The 21,064-nt window shown below is 37.1% G+C and overlaps 1 protein-coding gene across 1 annotated transcript in view; it reads right to left on the bottom strand.

The window, feature by feature from the left end:
* Positions 1-2,097: 2,097 nt before the first annotated feature.
* The window catches only part of LOC128127359 (uncharacterized), a 29,451-nt gene continuing 10,484 nt past the window's right edge, over positions 2,098-21,064 (bottom strand). Inside the window, exon 2 of the mRNA XM_052765832.1 lies at positions 2,098-2,175. Within this exon, the coding sequence (XP_052621792.1) occupies positions 2,098-2,175 (78 nt within the window). The remainder of the gene's footprint in view (positions 2,176-21,064) is intronic.

Raw genomic sequence — 21,064 nt, 5'->3', positions numbered from 1 at the left:
TCCCCAAAACTTTATTGGCAGGTTTGCTTCAAACCGTAAGGCTCGTGCTACTTCCAACAAATGTCTATGCTTTCTCTCAACTACCCCATTTTGTTGAGGTGTGTGTATGCAAGATGTTTCATGAATGATTCCATTATCTTCATAAAATTGTACCATTTGATTGGAGACAAACTCCCCTCCATTGTCACTACGGATTTTCTTGACTTGCTTCCCAAATTGAGTTTTTATCATTTTACAAAAAACTATCATACTATTGCTTGCATCAAATTTGTTTTTGATCAAATATACCCATGTGCATCTACTAAAATCATCAACGATTGTCAAAAAATAATGAGCACCGGAAGTAGAGGGTACACGATAACCTCTCCAAATATCACAATGTATAAGATCAAAACATGTAGTAGTTTTTATATAACTATCTAAAAAAGGAAGTCGAGTTTGCTTCGCTTTTACACAAGAATCACAATGTTCAACATTAACTGTTTTTCCTATGGAACTAATGTGTTGAAGCTTATTGTTGGATGCATGCCCTAACCTTCTGTGCCAAACATTTGAATCAAACTTTGCCGTCATTACTGCAATTCTTTTTTCCTTTCCTTCTAGTTGATATAGACCATTCTCACATCTCCCCGTGCTAATCAGCTTCCTCGAATGTAAGTCCTGTATGAGGCAGAAATCAAGAAAAAACGTCACAAAGCAATTGAAATTTTTCGTAAATTTGCTGACAGAAAGAAGATTGCATCTGAAGTCTGGAATATATAAAACACGATCAATTCTTGTGTCATTAGGAAGACATGCAGTCCCAATTCCTTGAACTGGAACATCATCACCGTTTGGTATGCTAACATGAACTTCTTGGTTAGACCTTTTAATACTTGAGAGAACGGATTTGTTGCATGCAATATTTTCGGTAGCACCTGAGTCAATGATCCAAGGGGTTTTAAAATTATACTTACCAGCCATGTTGGCTTCCGGTTTCATTGTGGATTCACTCAATTGCTTAATTAATTTTGAGTATTGTTCAAAATTAAGTCCAGGTATCGGGCTAGACTCAACTTTGACATTGGATGCCTTTGGTTTTGGTTTGACAGGTTTTCTTTGGTCTCCTGTTTGCTTTCGGTTGCGAGAATCCCACCATTCTGGGTATCCAATCTTTTCGAAACACCCATCTATGGTATGTCCATTCTTTCCACAGTGTTTACATTTCAGGCCTTCACGGGTGTTGAGTTGTCTTTCTGAATTCGTTTTGTCAGGTGCTTGGTTACGTACCTGATAGGTTGCAGCTTCGGTGATGTTTCTTCTTGAAGCAGATATGCTTCGTTGTTGCTCGTCTTCTGCTACATGGTGGTATGTGGTTCCAAGACTCGGCATCGGTTTGGTGCTCAAGATTTGGGTCTTAATGGTTCCAAATACTTCGTCGAGTCCCATAAGAAATTCATAGACACGCTCTTTTTCTCTTGACTCAACGAGTCGTTTTCCAAGATCACATGTGCACTTACCACAAGTGCATCTTGGAATTGGTGAAACCATATGGATCTCATCCCAAATGGCTCTCAATTTAGTGAAATAAGTCGATATAGTAGTATTATCTTGTCTCAGCATCGTTAGTACCCGTTTTAGTTCATACGCGCGAGGCGCACTCTCTTTTCCAAACCGCTCTTCAAGATCTTCCCAAACTTCTTGGGATGTGTTAGCATATTTAACACTATTTCGTATCTCCTTCTCCATCGCAGCTGTCATCCACCCCCGTATTAGAGCATCACATCGTTCCCAAGCTCGTAGTTCCACGCCATTTTCTATTGGTTTGATAAAGGTTCCATCAATGAAGCCCGATTTATTCTTTGCCAAGAGAAAGTCCTTCATCTCTCTTGCCCAATCGACATAGTTGTTGTCGCTAAGAACTTCATTGACATGAATCTGTCGAGGGTAGTCGGTAGGATGGATGTAGAAGGGCGAAGCAGGATCCGATGATGGATTTTTGGTCGAAGAGCTGCTGCTGGGTGTTTCTCCTCCTGTCATGGTCGTTCAGCAGGTGAGGTATCCCTGCTCTGATACCATATAAAAACTGAATATGTTGGTTAAAATATTCTTCTTATCTTATTCATCAAGAAAACCCGAAGGGGCTATATATACAATACGTGAATGAGGAGTAAAACAATTGACAGCAATTAACAGCTAAATACAATCAATAAAATAGGAAACTAAGAGATATATATGAAGAATCATAAAGGATAAGGATAAAGCCGATTCCCTTTACAGTTTGTAAGGCTATTTCGAAAAAAGTTCTTATTTTTTACTATTTTGTTAAAAGTATTTAGAAGATTTTGCTAAATTTGTAATTTTTTGTATTAACTGTTGTGTAATTTCCAAACTTTGTAGAGTGTTTTTGAGATATCTTATACTTTTGATTTGTACCAACATAAAACAATTTTTAGAAGCATAACTTAAATATCTCCATATCGAATCTCAAGCTTAGGTGCATATATATGATCTAGTGAAATTTCATTTAATTCTTTTGAAAGTTAATTAAACATCAAAGTGCAAAAACATCAAAATACAAATCTTAATAAGCAAATAAATATTTTCCCGAAATTACCAATTACAATCTTGAATGATAGAACGGACATATCAACCTTGTGGTAGCATTGGACCACTCATGACTCATATATCATTTATTATTTTATTTATGGTGTTGAAATTGTAGTTGATACACTAAAAGTTGTTGCAATCACTAGTTTTAAAACTCTCCCACCATCTTCATGGAATTAATATCAAAGCAATTGTTTTTAAAAACAGTCAGTTAAGCTTGTTATAAATAATATTGTTCCCCATTCAATATTTGTTGGTTGAAAGTTTTCTTCTTTTACTCTCGTCTTGACACCGTGTTATAAATAATGAATTCTCGTAGGAAAATTGTCAATGTTATACTTCATATAATACTATAATAGCACACTTTAGATCTCATGTAAAACATTTTTAACTTATTGTTAATAAGTGTAATATTTGTTGAAAATCATTGTGGACATGTTCATGGAAATAAAAGTTTCACTTTGAGCGTGTTTTAATTTAATTAGGACGATGACATGGAGATGGTCTTGACATATATTTTATGTTTATTTTCTAAACCACATGTGCAATTTTAAAGTTCACTTTTTTTTTAGTAAATTACTAAAATCATCTTATGGTTTGATCAAAATTATACATGTGGTTCCTAACTTTTCTTTTTTCACTCGGATCGTCCCTACGATTTGATTTCGTTGCATTTTTCGTCCCTATAGTTTGGTCAAAATAGCACGTTTGGTCCCTAATTTTATATATGTAAAGGACGAAAAATGTAACAAAATCAAACCACAAGGACAATCCGAGTGCAAAAGGAAAGTTAGGGACCAAACGTGAAATTTTGACCAAACCATAGGAAAGATTTCAGTAATTTACTCTTTTTTTTTTAAGTTCGTTTATTTGTGGTTGTTTATGTTCGTTTAGCACCTTAAAGTCTATAAACAAACGAACACGAAAAAAATAATTTGTTAAACGAACGAACATGAAAAAGAAATTTCGATTGTTTATCAGCTTCTGTTTGTTCATTTGTTCAATTAACTTAAACTAACCAGATTGAACAAACCATTTATGAAATGTTTTACCTATAAATTCTTTATATAGTCGAGCACAAAATATATATTGCAACACCGAAATCAGATGAAGCAAGATATTATCGACCATACATAGTTAACTATCATGCCGATAATCGATGTACACATAAGTATGCATGCAGTACATCTCCATACCAAACCCCATACAGCCATACGCAAAAAAATAAAATAAGGAGACCGAGTGAGCCAAAAAATGAGAAATGGGCAAGAATCTTGCATGTGGGTATGCATGAAATCCACATATATTTTAGGGGCATTGGATTCCTAAGGAATGGGATAGATGGTGACGTGGGCATGGCCAGATTGATTGGTTTTAACTTACACTATTTTCTTTACACGTACACCCATGTTGTGCATCAAACTCCCTGAAATCAAGGGTAGCTCTTCGTCTTTTGATAATTTTGTTACATAAATATATAATGTACATAAAGACAATCTCTAAAACATGAGTTTTCTCCCATTTTTATGGACCTTTAAAAGACAAAAACATATTTGGTTGCCTAAAATTCTAAAAAATTGGTTGCTACTATAAACAAATGCCAGATTTTCAAGTAATCGACTTACACCGTGCAAGGTAATTCTCATAAAAGGGAAGTGATCAAGTGAATGTGTACAATATGAATATTTGTGTAATGTAACAAAGCTATTAAAAACTAGGGGATAGACTCGTATCTTAAAAATAAATTGTTTAATTGTCCTTTTAATTTACTAGTTACATATTACACTTTTGTACGTGCAGTTCTACTACTTATATTTTGGCAGACCTTTTTACTATTTAAGTATTTATAGTTAAGCCAACAAACGGTAAATAGTATCTTATTTTTACGATTGTTATATTCAAATGAGTGTTTGTCTTAATTTTAAATTAACCTTACATTACAATAATGATTGTAGTCTACCATCTGTAACTTCGTCTCACAAAATATATATTCGGTGCAAAAAGTCGTTCACTAGAGGAATATATCTGGAATCTGAAACAAAAATATGCGGTTATAAACTTCTTTAAATTATGTTCGATGCACAAGTCACAACAAATATTCAATTAATGCAAAATACTGTCAAGGAAACAAAGGTGGTGATATGTTGATGTAACGTTCTCGTGAGTTAGGTTATATGCACTTGGCATAACATATGTTTGGAGCATAGGGTGTAACATATGTTCAATGATCAGGGCATAACATATGTGCAGAAAACATTTATTTGACTCCGTTAGTATTAGTCAGTCACTAACTCCATTAGTATTAGTCGTTAGAGACTGAATTTGTAAAGGCATTTTCGTCTTTTCAAATATAAATGGACTGAATTCGTGTCATTTGGTACACAGAGACAATTTTTGTAAATTTTCTTAAAATAATATAAATGCTAGACAATGAATGAGATGAAGATTTAAACTTGGGACGTATCCCCCTCTCCATAATCAGCCAAAGCTCTAACCAATTAGGTTAGGCCCAAACTTGTATATTTCCGAAGGGAAACTACAATAAAGACCTTATATATTGGTCTCATAATCGATTTAGTCTTTATATTTTTTTTACCCAATTAAGTCCTAAATACCGATAATCGTATTCAATTTAACCCTTTGACCAGGTCAACAGGTCATCCAACTTTCAAAAATTACATTTTTGGCCCAGATTTCAAAATTTATTACAAATTTGGTCCAAAATTTACACTTTTGGCCCAGATTTTAAATTTTTTTACAAATTTGGTCCAAAATTTACCATTTTTGTCCAAATTTTAGAATTTTATTATAAATTCATCCTAACTTTAGCTTTTATTACAACTTTTTTTCTCAAAAAATTGTTTCTAATATGTTTTTTTTTATAAACTCATATTTATACAAAAAAACATATATTCACATAAAAATCTTATTTTTTCTATATAAAACTTTTTTTAAAAAGTTTTTGTATATGAAATATCTACTTATAAAAATAGGTTTGTATTATTTGTGTGACTTCTCTTAAAAAAATCAATTAAGAAATTAAAAGTAACCCTAAATTATACTATCAAATTATAGTTTGTCAAAAACTAGTTACACTCATTTTAATATTATTTATTTGTTCTTTAATCACATTTATAGGACAAATAATGTCAGTTGTTAATTGTAGTTCATAAAAAATACATTTTATTAAAAAAATTGACATCATGTTTTTGAATAGGTTGTGATACTTTTCTTGTGAAGCTCAACTCAAGCATGTTTCAGGTGTTTGAGTAATTTTTTTAACCAAACTCATGTGTAAATTCTTTAGAACTTTAGTTAAAGTATTCTATTGTGTTATTGATAGTTATAATATTTTATATATTTATGTTGCTATTGTATTTTTGGTCATTTCTCACTCTCCTAAAAACATGTTTATCGATAATAAATTGCAACCGGTATTCCATATAACACACATTAAAATATAAAGGAAATACATGATTATAAATAATCCAAGTAAGAAGAGGTTGATCGGCAATAAAAAAATCACAACCTAGATCGGACACGTGCCATGAATGGATATGTTTTATTTAGATAATATATTTATTAAAAAGTTATAAAAATATATCAAAGTTATGATTTTAACTTTTTTCTTAAAAAAATTCTTACGAATAAAATATAATATTATTATACTATATATCTTTTGTAAACTTTCATATATATAATGTACTAGTTTAAACTTTCATATAAATGTGATTAAAGAACAAATAATCCAAACCTGTTTTTTATAATTTAAGGTTGCTTTTAATTTTTTAATTGATTTTTTTAGAGATGTCACACAGATAATCCAAACCTATTTTTATAACTAGATATTTTATATACAAAAAACTTTTTAAAAAACGTTTTTATATAGAAAAAATAAGATTTTTATGTGAAACTATATTTTTTTGTATAAATATGAGTTTATAAAGAAAAAACATATTAGAAACAAATTTTTGAGAAAAAAAAAGTTGTAAAAAAACTAAATTTAGGATGAATTTATAATAAAATTCTAAAATTTGGGCAAAAAGGGTAAATTTTGTACCAAATTTGTAAAAAAAAATAAAATCTGGACCAAAAGTGTAAATTTTGGACCAAATTTGTAATAAATTTTGAGATCATGGCCAAAAATGTAATTTTTGAAAGTTAGATGACCTGTTGACCGAGTCAAATGGTTAAATTGAATACGATTACCAGTATTTGAACTTAATTGAATAAAAAAATATATATAAGGACTACATCGATTATGATGTCAATATGTAGGGACTTTATTACAGTTTTTCCATTTCCGAAAACTAATTAATATTATCTAAAATCGTAAATACATTAATAATAAAAAAACATATTTTTACAAAAAGACTTTTTTTAGTATAACAAAAAAAATATATTTTTAGTGTATTGTAAAAAAAATTACAAACAATTTATTTGTTTTTTTACGTATTTGTTTTACATAAAACATCATTTTTTATATATTCAAAAAATATGTTTTCGCATAATATGTTATTATATTGTTATGATTCTAAAACATATTTTTACGTTTTCATATAAAAATAAGTTTTTTTTTTCTTTCACATAGAAAAAAAGTTTTTTTTACGTATTTATTTTATGTAAAATATTTTTTTTATATATTTAAAAAATATGTTTTCGTATAAAATGTTATTACATTATTATAATCCGAAAATATACTTTTAAATAAATAAAAAAGCGTAGTAACATATTATATAAAAACGTAATCCTAAAAAAAACATAAAAAAGTTTTTTTTATATATTTATTTTATGTGAAGTATGTTTTTATGTATTTAAAAAATACATTTCCGTATAATACAATATTATGTTATTATAATCCTAAAATATACTTTTATGTTATCTTCAAGTCTTTATTGATTTAAAGCGAATATGCAAGTATTTTTTTTTTACATAAAAACGTTAACTTGATAATATATTATACGAAAAATGTTAATGTGATAACATATTATACGAAAATGTAAAAAAAAAATATTTGCATATTCGATTTAAATCAACTAAAGACGTTAAGATAACGTAAAAGTGTATTTTAGAATTATAACAACGTAATAATGTATTATTCGGAAATATATTTTTTAAATACATACAAAACATACTTCACATAAAATAAATGTATACAAAAAACTTTTTATCGTTTTTTTAGGATTATGTTTTTGTATAATATGTTATTATGTTTTTTTATGTATTTAAAAGTATATTTTCATATTACAACAATGTAATAACATTTTATACGAAAACGTATTTTTGAAATATATAAAATAAATACGTAAAAAAATTCTATGTGAAAGAAAAAAACTTACTTTATTTGAAAACGTAAAAATATGTTTTAAGATCATAGCAATGTAATAACATTTTATACGAAAACTTATTTTTTAAATTTATAAAAAACGTATTTCACGTGAAATAAATACGTAAAAAAAACTTTTTTTTTCTACATGAAAGAAAAAAAAACTTGTTTTTATATGAAAACGTTAAAACATGATTTAGGATAATAACAATGTAATAACATATTATATTAAAACGTATTTTTTAAAATACATAAAAAAGCATATTTTACGTAAAACAAATACATAAAAAAACAAATAAATTGTTTGTAAAAAATATATTTTTTACAATACGCTAAAAATATATTTTGTTTTATTAAAAAAAGTTTTTTTGTTTTTTTTATTTTAAAAATATGTTTTTTTTATTTTATTATTATTAATGTATTTACGATTTTAGATAATATTAATTAACTTTCGGAAATATAAAACAAGTTTGAGGCTAACTTAGTTAGTTATAGCTTTGCTGATTAGGGAGAGAGGGGAGAGGTCTTAAGTTCGAATCCTTCTCCTCTCATTTTCTAGCATTGATATTATTTTAAGACAAATTACAAAAATGGTCCTTATGGTTTATCAAATGCCACGAATTCAGTCCTTTTATACTTGAAAAGACGAAAATATTCTTACAAATTTAGTCCTTAACGGCTGAATATTAATGAAGTTAGTAAAAATGGTCATTCATGCAAGTTTTGCAAACCACAATGACCATTTACATAAAAAAAAATTAGTAGGGACTGATATTGTTACTTTTGACAAACATAGGGACCATTTTTATAATTTTGTCCATTTATGTTTATGCCACGAAGTTAAAGTTTAGTGTTACGGGTCAACTTGCACTTGACTTTGTCGTTGAATATGTTCGATGTGGAGCTGGACAGTCATTGTTAAGCTCCTTCAAACATGAAGTTGTATTGTATTATTGATTCAAATAGCAACACCACGTCTAATCCATAAAACTTTGATTTATACATTCATATTAAAAAGTGATACATTATAAATTATGGTAAACTCCATAAAAGTCTGTATGTTTTAACTTTATAATTAGTCTTTATATGTTTTTCTTATTCAATTAAATCTCAAAAACTGTGAATTGTATTCAGTTTGACCATGTTACCAGGTCAACAGGTCATCCATTTTCAAAAATTATACTTTTGGAAAGATTTTAAATTTTGTTACAAATTTGGTCCAAAATTTATACTTTTGGTGTGTTTTGGTCAAAAATTAATCAAGTGTAATTCGACCAAATTATATGAGAGGTTGTTGAGTTAGTGCAATGTAAGTGTAAAATAATGATCAAAGTGAGATAAGTGAGTTACAAGGAAAGCCCTTAATTCTTTATAGGATCTTCGACATAAAACATTGGGAGGTGATAATGATCACCTGCCTTGAAGTGTTTTATTGATTTAAATCTAAGATTGCAAAGATGATGAAGGTAATACGAGTATAAGTGTCATGCTAGAGCTCATCGTGTTTGTAGTGTGCTATTTACAAGTGTTATTTATAGTCTAAGTTAATTAACGAGAAGCCCGATAATTCTGGGATCCTCCGGAATCAGCATATGAACGTTATTTGACTTGATATTCCGGGTCTTTTGCCTGGTTGAGATGACTCTTCATTGAGAATAAGTCATATGTTGACTAATTATACACATGTGAGAAAAATAAAGAAAATATAGTCGTTACAAGTGTTAACAAATATTAGGGGTAATAATTAGGAACCTGAGATATATTTAAGTATCCTAAAGCTTTAGAAATATTTAAGGATCCTGAATGTGATTATGGGATTCTTCCCCTAATAATTGTCCCCAAATTATACCTGCGAAATATTAAGGTTAGTTTTCCCATATTTAAAGGTATAATTTAAAAATAATAAATGAAAGAGATAAAAGATTTGAATTTTAAACCCTAATCGGATAGGGTTTATTCGCCCAATGTTAATCATCACGTAGTCAAATCGTACCCTCTCTTTTCTGCCATTAGGTTAAATAGGATAATCCTCTTAACTTCTTTTACCTTCCCCAACACATCTCCGGACACCTTCACAGGTAATATCTTTCTCTTTTTTTTTCTTTTGTTCTCTTCTTTTCTTTGATCATGGGCAAGAAGGCGACTCGTCTCGCGCCAACATTACTGCTCCTCCTGAGAATGATTTTGTTGAACAAGGCATTTTGGCTTATGATAAGGTATGCTCCTTCAATGACGAGGACATGCAGTCCCTTAAGTCCAATGGAGCTTTTCCCTCCGATGATCTTTAGGTGAAACATCCCCAAAAATGCGATCCAAAATTTTCGTTTTTAATTATTAAGAAAACCATAGTCATCATTATATAAAAATTATAAATGTAATATCTTAGAATATCATGGCAAAACACTTTATCCAAATCATAATCAAAATATCAGAGTGAATCCTCCCATGCTAAAAACTGTGGTGTGTGCCATGCAGTCATCCCGAGCTCTTCCCCTTACTAGCGGAAATACCTGAAACCAAAACTAAAAACTTTAAGCACGAAGCTTAGTGAGTCTCCCCAAACTACCACATACCATACAGATAATCACATAATTGCATATAACATACATTGGACCCCACCCTGCTACCTCAAGCGTTGTCCGGCATCAGGCCCCGCCCGACATCAGACCGCATCTGGCATCGGGCCCCGCCCGACATCAGACCATATCTGGCATCGGGCCCCGCCCAACATCGAGCAAAGCTCGTCATACATACGAGCATAAATACCTAATACACACAACACAAGCATAACCAGTTAACTATAATATATACACATTTCTCGGGCCCCGCCCAGCATCGGACCGTAGTTTGGAAACATACAAATACATATACATGCAAGAATCACAAAGACATCAAGCATACTAACATTCTTCGGGTACCGCCCTGACATTGGATCAAAATCTGAAAAACATATAAACCTACATCAGGCCCCACCCGACATCGGACCTTAATCTGGGACATACTATCATACTTAAACGGGTCGGCCTTGGTGCCTTCGACCCGTTCCTACTGGAGGAAAACTCACCTAGTAAGCTGGCTGTCAAGTCTCTCGTGAGGAATCTCTGATGGTTGCTCTAACGACTCCCTGGCTATCATTATCACAATAACACTTAGTCAAAATCTGATAATCCTTCTTAGGGTAAAATGACCATTTTACCCCTGGTCAAAGTCAGCATGTTGGTCAAAGTCAACGTCCTGGGTTGACCCAACTCGCCGAGTTCTATGAATCTAAAACCCTAAAATCGTGATCCAACTCGTCGAGTCATCTCCTGACTCGCCGAGTTCCCTGGTTACTCATAGTCGTGATTTGGCTAATTAACTTGTCGAGTCCCTTCACATACTCGTCGAGTTCTACCTTGTACAACATCGGGACAAAACGACTCAACTCATCGAATCCCTCTTTGGACTCGCCGAATTCCTTAGTCTGTTTGGGTCATCTTAAAGGATTAAGCCCCTACTCTTAAGATCTAAGCTCCATACTTCATCTACATACTGGAAATCCCCTTTTAAGGGTAAAGTGTCCAACTTTACCCGTTATTAGTCCTTCTTAATGGGTTTAGCTAAATCCCTAGTTCTCTAGGACATAGATCTTGGTCCAAAAGCCATAATAGTCCAAACTAAAGCATACTAACATAGATCTAGGCCTTAGACATCATTTGAGCACGTAAAGCTCCTAGCTTTCATTCCATGCATGGCCTTTTGGGGCTTAAAAGGCCATAATAACACCTTAAATATTGCATGGGGCTTCCATGGTCATAAAGTTTGCACCTTTATGCCATGAAACCCCTTCTAAACCCCATATTTGAAAGGTAGATCACTTGGGACGTCCATATCCCAAGGACTAAGTTTCTTGGACCCAAACCCCCATAAAGTGAGAAAGAATAGATCTAACAAACTATTAGACAAGGTTGAGGCTTGCTTACCAGAAAACGAAGAGGACGAGATGTTGCTTCTGGATCTACAATCTTCTCCTGGAATCCTTTAGCTTCTTCTTCTTCTACAAGCTTCAAATCACCAAAATATCACTAAAAATGGCTCACAAACTCACACTTAGCTATAGGGTTTCATAGATTAGGGTTTGGGAATTGGAAGCTGGAAATGAGGCCATAAGTCGGGGATTAAGATGCTTAAATAGGGTGAAAAACCCTGAAATTCGCCTTTCATTCTGACAGCCCCTACTCGTCGAGTCGAGGCTTCTCAACTCGTCGATTAGGCGAGTTAAATCTCGCGTCCAATCTCATTTCTACTCGATGATTATGGGGCTCCCAACTCGTCGAGTAGCTCTTCAAAAATGAATAAATTATAGTAAAAGGCATACTAGGAATCAAGCGTTAGACTTCGTCCTCGAAGTCTGCTGTGTCGGGAAAAAACTCTAGGTAGTGCTCCCTCATCTCCTCCTCCGGCTCCTAAGTCCACTCTGAACCCTTGTGGTGCTGCCACTGCACCTTCACCAGCTCAACCCTCTTGTTCCCCATCTCCTTCGTCTTCTTGTAGAGAATAGCTACGGGTCTCTCGATGTATTTCAGGCTGTCATCAACCTGAATATCCTCTAGAGGCACAACCACTGATTCATCCACTAAGCACTTCCGCAGCTGAGAAACATGGAAGGTATTGTCGATATGGATGAGCTCTGCTGGAAGATCCAATCGGTACGCCACCTTGCCCACTCGGGCCATAACCCTGAAAGGGACGATGTACCTGGGGCCCAACTTGCCTCGCTTCCTGAACCGGATGACACCTTTCCAAGGTGACACCTTCAGGAGGACCATGTCGCCCACCTAAAACTCCAAGTCTCAACACCGCTTATCGGCATAGCTCTTTTTCTGACGCTGAGCAGTCTGGAGCTTACTCCGGACCTGTTAGATCCTTTCAGTAGTCTTGAGTACTACTTCAGTACTCCCCATGACTCCATGACTGACCTCACCCTAACAGATTGGGGTCCTACACTTCCTCCCATAGATCATCTCGAAGAGAGGTCGGTCTATGGTGGCGTGGTAGTTGTTGTTATACGAAAATTCCACTAACGGAAGATATGTATCCCAACTGCCACCAAAATATAGGACACATGCGCGTAAAATGTCCTCAAGATTCTGTATCGTCCTTTCGCTCTGCCCATCCGTCTGAGGGTGGAAAGCGGTGATGAAGTGGAGACAAGTACCCATCTTGTCGTGAAACCACTTCCAAAATCTGGAAGTGAAACGGACATCTCGGTCTGACACCACCGAGACAGGCACTCCATGTCGTGCCACTATCTCACGCATGTAAATCTCGGCCAGCTTCTCAGCCGATATACTCTCCTGGATCAGGATAAAATGAGAACTCTTGGTCAACCGATCCATGATGACCTATATTGAATCTACTCTGCGTGCGGTCCTAGGAAGCTTGGTGATGAAATCCATGGTGATATCCACCCATTTCCACATAGGAATATCCAACGGCTGAATCTTGTCGTGGGGTCGCTGGTGCTTGGCCTTGACCTTCCTGAAGATCAAGCACCTCTCCACATACCATGCTACGTCCTGCTTCATGCAGGGCCACCAGTAATCAGGGCGAAGATCTCGATACATCTTCGTCGCCCCGGGATGGATGGAGAACCTCGAATTATGGGCCTCATCCAACATAACCTGTCGTACTTTGCCCCAGTACGGAACCCAGACCCTCCCATGCAGGGTAAACAACCCACGACTTTCATGATCAAATGAGGCCACCGGCCTATGATCTGCTTGCACTTCCGGCGCTCCTTCTTCAGGCCCTCAAACTACGCCTCTCTAATATGCTCCAGCAATAGAGTAATCATTGTCATCCTTAGACATATATCTCGAATCAGAGCCGCCACTGCCTTGCGGCTCAGAGAATCGGCCACCACATTGGCCTTGCCCGGGTGGTAAAGGATCCCGCAGTCATAATCCTTCACCACATCTAACCACCGACACTGACTCATGTTCAGATTCAGCTGATCCATGAGGTACCTCAAACTCTTGTGTTCCGTGTAAATGGTACAACGGATCCCATAGAGGTAATGCCGCCAAATATTAAGGGCGAAAACCATATCCCCCAACTGTAAATCATGTGTCGGATAGTTAGCCTCGTGAGGCTTTAACTGTCTCGAAGCGTATGCTATCACATGACCCCTTTGCGTCAGAACCGCTCCCATGCCTATGAACGAAGCGTCACAGTAAACCACAAAGTCATCGAATCCCTCTAGCAAAGTCAAGATCAGTGCCTCGTATAACCGGTGTCTGAGAGTCTCGAAGGATGCCTGCTGCTCAGGCTCCCAGCGGAATGTCACCGACTTCTTGGTCAGTCGGGTCAAAGGAACAACAATCTTGGAGAAATCCTGGATGAATCTATGATAATAACCCGCTAAACCAAGAAAAATCCAAATCTCAGTTGGAGACCTAGGAACCTCCTACTGCATCACGACCTCTATCTTTGTCGGTTCGGTGAGAATACCCTTCTGGTTGACAAGGTACCTTAGAAACTGCACCTCGCGCAACCTGAACTCACACTTGGAGAACTTTATGAAAAGTCTCTCCCTCCTCAGTATCTCCAGCACCTCCCTCAGGTGCTTTTCATGTTTCTCCTGAGTCTTGGAGTAAACCAAGATGCCATCGATGAAGACTATCACAGACCGATTCAACATCGGTCTACACATGCGGTTCATGAGGTCCATGAACGCGGCTGGAGCATTAGTAAGCCCAAACGGCATCACCAAAAACTCATAGTGACCATAGTGAGTCCTAAAAGATGTCTTCTGCACATCCTCGTCCCTGACTTGCATTTGATAATAACCCGATCGTAGATCAATCTTGGAGAACCAAGATGCAGCCTGTAGCTGGTGAAACAAAGTATCAATCCTTGGGAGGGGATAACGGTTCTTCACCGTTACCATATTCAACTCTTGGTTGTCTATGCACATCCGATGTGACCCGTCCTTCTTCTTCACGAACAGGATCGGGGCTCCCCATGGTGAACTACTCGGCCTAATAAATCTCTTGTCTAGCAGATCTTGCAGCTGCGTAGACAACTCTTGCATCTCAGGAGGAGCCAACCGATATGGTGCCTTGGTTATCGGAGTCGTACCAGCGACTAGGTCAATCCTGAACTCAACCTGTCTCTTCGGTGGTATCCCAGGAAAATCCTCCGAGAATACATCCGGGTACTCTCACACGACCAGTACATCATCCACTGTCACCTTACCCTTATCTCGGGTGTCCATAACATAGGCGACATACCCCGCGCAACCCTGTTGAAGGTAGCGCCTCACTCTTGTTGTTGAACATACAGTCGGTCCATGCTGCAGCCTCTCACCCTGGATCACTAACCCTCCCCCACTAGGAGTCTGAACACTCACTATCTGCTGATCACAGTCGATCACTGCCCCATTGAGGCTCAACCAGTCCATACCCACTATAACCTTATTCCCTCGCAGGGGAATAGGAACCAAACCCATGGAAAACTGCTCATCGAACAACTATAGTGTGCATCCCCCGATGCACCCTCACATTCCAGCTCCCCTGGACCCCCTACAAATCGCTTGCTGAGTGCGAGGGATACAAAAATATAGGGTATCCCCCGAATCAAACAGTACCAAAGTTGATATATTGTTCACTAAGAACGATCCTATAACAAAAAAAAAAGTAAACATAAACAATAATCAATACAAATAAAGAGATAAGGATAAAATACATACCCGTCACAACATCGGTAGCAACATGTGCCTCCTCTGCAATAAGCTAAAAAGCCTTGCTCCTCGCCATAGGCGCCTCTGCCCGGCCCTAACGACCATCTCTAATCCACAACGTGGCAGGAGCAGTTGCAGCCACAACCACCTATCCTATTGCTACTAAGCTCAGACATTGAGCCTTTTGTGTCCCCTCTGATTGCACTGAAAGAAAATCAGATCTGAAACTGTTGTGGTGGTGGTGGTAGTTGTACAATCCCTGCTCATGTGACCAGTTCGGCCAAGCAGCCCGAACTCCCCACCCTGCACGTCCCCTCGTGCATCTTGCCGCACTTGCCACACCAACTGCGACCCTGCTGGCTCCTCGATCTATTATATAATACCTTGGGATTCTTGCTCGAGCTACCTGTTTGAATCCCATCTGGTTTCCTCTTCCTCTCCATCTCCAAATCCAGCTCCCTCTCCCGAGCCCTAGCAATCATATCCTTTAGCGTCTTGCAGCTGGATCGGCTCACAAATTGGTGGATATCACTCCACGACATCTCATGATAATGGGCCTTTTTCATCTCCTCGTCTGCCACGTACTGCGGAACGAGAAGGGACCTCTCCCTGAACATAGTGGTGATCTCGACCACCGTCTTCGTAGTCTACTGGAGGTCTTGGAACTCCCTCGCAAGTTGTTGCACCTTTATCGCAGGTGCAAACTCGGCCCCTGAACCTGGCCGAGAAATCACTCCAATTCATCGCATCTAGAACCGCATCATCTCCAATGGCTCGTCCGACCTCCTCCCGCCAGTCTTGTGCCCTGTCCTTCAGAAGACAGGAAGCAAGTCGAGCCTCGTCCCCCTCGGGACATCTGCTGGTGCGGAAAGCATTGGCGACATCATCCAACCATATAGTGCTAGAAATGGGGTCCTAAGCCCCATGATAGTCAGGAGCTCCATAGGATCTGAACTCCCTGAAGCTCCGTGTGCGCAACCCCATCATGGCCGCCACCTCCGTGCGGAATGCACTCAGCCTCTCATCCATCAACTCTTAAATACCCTAATTGATCGAGACGGAGATCATAGGAGTCTGGTCCAGAACATTATGCATGACCTCAGATGAAATGAACTCCCTCGTTTGCCTGTCTAGCTGCCCGGCTCCAGAGCCGAGCTTGATCCCTCACCGGCACCTGAACCGCCGATTGGCCCAGTGCGTAGTGTCACCATACTCAAACTACACCATAACAAACATCAGTATACACATCATAACTCAAGGGATCTTACATACTACAAGTTTTCTGGGGTCATCTCAGCCTTCCTTGATTCGAGTACGGATCCTCTGCTTTCATTATTACGGGCCCATACTACCTTCCACATCTATCCATACTTTCCTCAAGAACTGCCTTGACTCCATCAAATCCCTTCTATTACTACCAAGAATACACATACTAATGAGTTGGAGATGATTTTGGTCGAAATTATGTAAACCTGGTCAGACTAATTGCGGTGTTGGAATTATGAGGTGTTTGACCTCCCTCAATATTGATGACTCTACTGCTCCACATAATTGTCATTTTGTTCTTTACCCGGAGATACGAGTAGTTTATTATAGTAGTATTTTACTTATTTTGGTGTAATTATTAATAATAATGAGATAGATCGAGTTTAATTTACCAACAGATCTTGGAGGTATGAGGTGCACACTCGGTGTGATAATTGTGAACTCAAGAATACGGTGGTCCGGGGGTAACGCCCCTGGGTGCAGGATTCCAAGGGGCTGCAACCCCTTAGTGGGGTCAGAATCAGTTATGTCTTATAACCATATATCCAAACACTTGTTGTGGTGCCAAAATTGCATGTAACTAACACAAACTTCTTGTCCATCTTGTATAAGAACATATTGCATGTTCCAGAAAACGGATATACAAAACTTTCTCTCAAAAATTATAATTTTGGTTCTCTCGATCTCCAAAGAACACAAAACAACAAGGTATATTTTTATGTGTTTCAAATTTGGAAGTGGCCTAATTTCCAAATTGCATTTCTTGGATTATCCCAAATCAAATTTTGTGATACCCCAGGCATAAGGGTCGAAATCAAATATTTTGGAAAGTGATTGCAATCACAATCCCATAAATTATCCAAATTAATTGATATTCTAAGACCCCAAAATCTTACATTCAAAATCTATGATTTTGTGAAGAATATCAATGGCAGAGTCTCTGAAAGACATCACTTCCAAATTTGGGAAGTTGGATAAGTTTGAATGCACAAATTTTCATCGCTAGCAGAAGAAGATGCATTTCCTTCTTACTACCCTGAAAGTTGTTCATGTTTTGAGCACTCCTATACTAGAACCAATTGAAGATGAAACCCTTGAACATACCCAAAGAAGATGCAAATGGGAAAATGATGATTACATTTGAATTGGTCTATAACATCTTGTTTTGAATTGTTCCGTTTTGAGGATGGAAATCAAGGACCAATTATTATCAGGCTTCGGATCTTCGAGGGATTGGGTTTTGGACCCAGTTGGAGTTGGTTAATATATTTTGGTTGCTCGGGTATTCAGTTTGAGTTTTTAGGTCAAAGGGGTATTTCGGTAAATTTTCAGCTCGGGTTTTTATGGAAAGTAGATTTTAGTTCAAGATATCTTGTGGCGAGTATGAATTGATAATAGTGTTGAGCGTCTCGATACCTTTCTATGGATGTATGAATGATCAAAATCGGGGCTGTATCGAATGAGTTATAGCCTTCGTAAGAATTAGGGTTTTAGAGGAAAACCCTAGTATGCGGGGCGTACAATGGTAGTACACAAGGCATACCAAGGAAAAGAAGTTACACGAAGCATAGCTGGGAGGAACGCAGGGCGTAGAGGGTTGCACGGTCGCAGATGGTTTGTGAGTACGTCGGGCGTACTAAGGGGTACGTGAGGCATACTGCCTTCATAGTAAAACCCTAATTTCATGTCTTGTACCTTATTTTAACAACCTTATGTCATTAGAACCTAACTCTAATCAGCCTCTATAACCTCTGTTCGTCTTAAAACCCTTGTTTTGCAAGGAAGTGTGAGATTTGAGCTTAAAAGTGTGTTTAGTGGCCTTTCTTAAAGGTGCTCAAGAAGAAGAAGGTGGTGTTCAAGTTTGGATCATGGAAGGAGCTTTTGGATCCTGCATCTAGAGCCTCTTCGAGATATTTTGAAGGTAAAAAACTTGCATCTTGCCTATCATCCTTGCTAGTTGAGTTAGGGTTTTCTAGAGTCCATTTGTGAGTCCATAAATCATCTCTTGTGAGTTTGGGCAACTCTAGAGGTTAGGAAGGCTGGATATGGAACTCTTGGACTTGTTTATTGTATCAAAATGCAATATTGATGTCTTCTATGGTTTCACTCATGAGTTAAGACCTTTGGAAAGGTGTTAATGAGGAAGAATGACTTGTTGGTACTTTTCATAGCATGTAAAGGCATAAAGTTGCCAACTTTATGCCTCAGAATCATTTAATTGACCAAGTTTTGGAATTTGAGTGTTGAGCCTGCATGCATTAAGCACTTAATGGATTTTGTGCATGAGTTGTTTGTACATTGGGCGTACTATGTAGTACGTTGCGCATACAACCCTTTTGCTCAATACGCTAAGCGTACAGAAGAGGTACGTTGAGAGTACGCTCTCAGGAAGACTTGGGCCTTAGCGGACTTCGAACCTTTAGGCCCTAATGGTTTTGGGCCTGGACTTGCTGGTGTTTGGACCAGAAAGTATCTTTGCACCAATGTTGATATGGTTAGGCCTATTGGGCCTTGTGGCCCAATATAGAAATGGACTTCGCATTTGTGGGCCTCGGATTGGGACATTTCTTGGACTAAGTTGCTATGGACCTTCATGGACCAATTGGAAACAGATTTATGGACTAAGGAAATTATTAGGGCTTTAGCATAAGGCCCATTGGAAAGGTCTGGGCCTAATTTGGAAAATTGGGCCATAAGTGGGCCATATGTGGGTTTTGATGATTATGGGTTAATGGGACATCAGAATGCCCAGTGTTTGGACTAGAAAGAATGTTTGGGCCTTAAGGTAAGGCCCATGTAGAGTTTTGGGCCCAATTTGGAAAATTGAGCCATTGATTGATTAAGTGGCCTTTGGGCCTTTCAGATTATAGTTTGGGCCATAGTTTTGGACGAGGATAGGTTAGTGGTAAAATGGTCTTTTTACCCCAGGTATTAAGTTATAGTTATGGATTAGAACCCAATTGCTAATTGGGGTGTCTTTTGGTATTGTTAGCTCTGGAAGTTGTCAGGGCAATAGCTAGGGATTTCTTTCAGAAAGCTTCTGCATTCGAGGTGAGTCTCCTTACTATATCCATGGGTCGAAGGCACCACTGTCGGCCCATTATGTGTTATGTGGTAGGCTAGTTGTTTATGTGATATGTGGTATGCTAGTTGTCTCTGTGATGCTTGCATGGAAGACCCTGCGGGGGGGGGGGGGGGGGGGGAGCCCGTAGCATTTGGATATCAGACCATGGGGGGGAGCCCATGACATTGCAGGTAAAGACCATGGGGGGAGTCCATCGCATATCAGATAAAGACCATAGGGTAGCCCATGGCAACTATATGTACGTTGCTTGATATTATGTGGTTGTATATTGTGTGGTGTTTTGGGAAACTCACTAAGCTTTGTGCTTACGGTTTTCAGTTATGTTTCAGGCACTTTGGTTTTCATATGGAAGGGCTCAAGATGATTGATGAGCACACACCACATGTTTATGTTTTCTGTGAAACACTCTGATTGACAATGCTATGTTAAAAATTAATTTACCTTGGTTTTTATGGGAAAGGCGTGTACTGACGATTTATTAATCTAAAAAAAATTAATTCATGATTTTGGGGCGTTACATGGTCACATCTTAAATGGTATGTTTGACTCTTTCTTTGATATCTATCAAAATCAAGAATCTACAAAAGATCTATTGGATGCCCTTGAAACCAAAGAAATGACATAGGATGCCTCAAGTAAGAAATTCCTTGTTAGTAATTTCAATAATTACAAGATGGTGGATTCAAGGCCTGTCACGGAGCAGTATAATGAATTCATGAGGATTTTGGGACAATTTGAACAACACAAAATGCAAAGGATGAATCCATTTATGTTTCAAGTGTTATTAAAAAATTGCCCCCATCCTGGAAAGACATTAAACACACACTGAAACGCCAAAAATAATAGTTTTCTCTAGTACAAATTGGCAGTCACTTGAGAATTGAAGAGGATCTTCAGGCTCAAGAAAGTGGAAAGGGAAAAGAAAAGTAAGTTCCTGGATCTTCAGTGAACATGGTTGAAGATGACAAACATTAGAAAAATAACAAAGGAAAAAGGAAAAAAAAGATGTCTATCACAAAGTTTCAAACAAGAAAGCAAAACATATACGTTGGAATTGCAACAAACCTGGTCACAT

The sequence above is a fragment of the Lactuca sativa genome, chromosome 7 (genome assembly GCF_002870075.4).
Source record: "Lactuca sativa cultivar Salinas chromosome 7, Lsat_Salinas_v11, whole genome shotgun sequence".
In the NCBI taxonomy this organism is placed as follows: Eukaryota; Viridiplantae; Streptophyta; class Magnoliopsida; order Asterales; family Asteraceae; genus Lactuca; species Lactuca sativa.
Note: the sequence above shows the minus strand (reverse complement) of the source record. Positions and strands in the feature narration are given on the sequence as shown.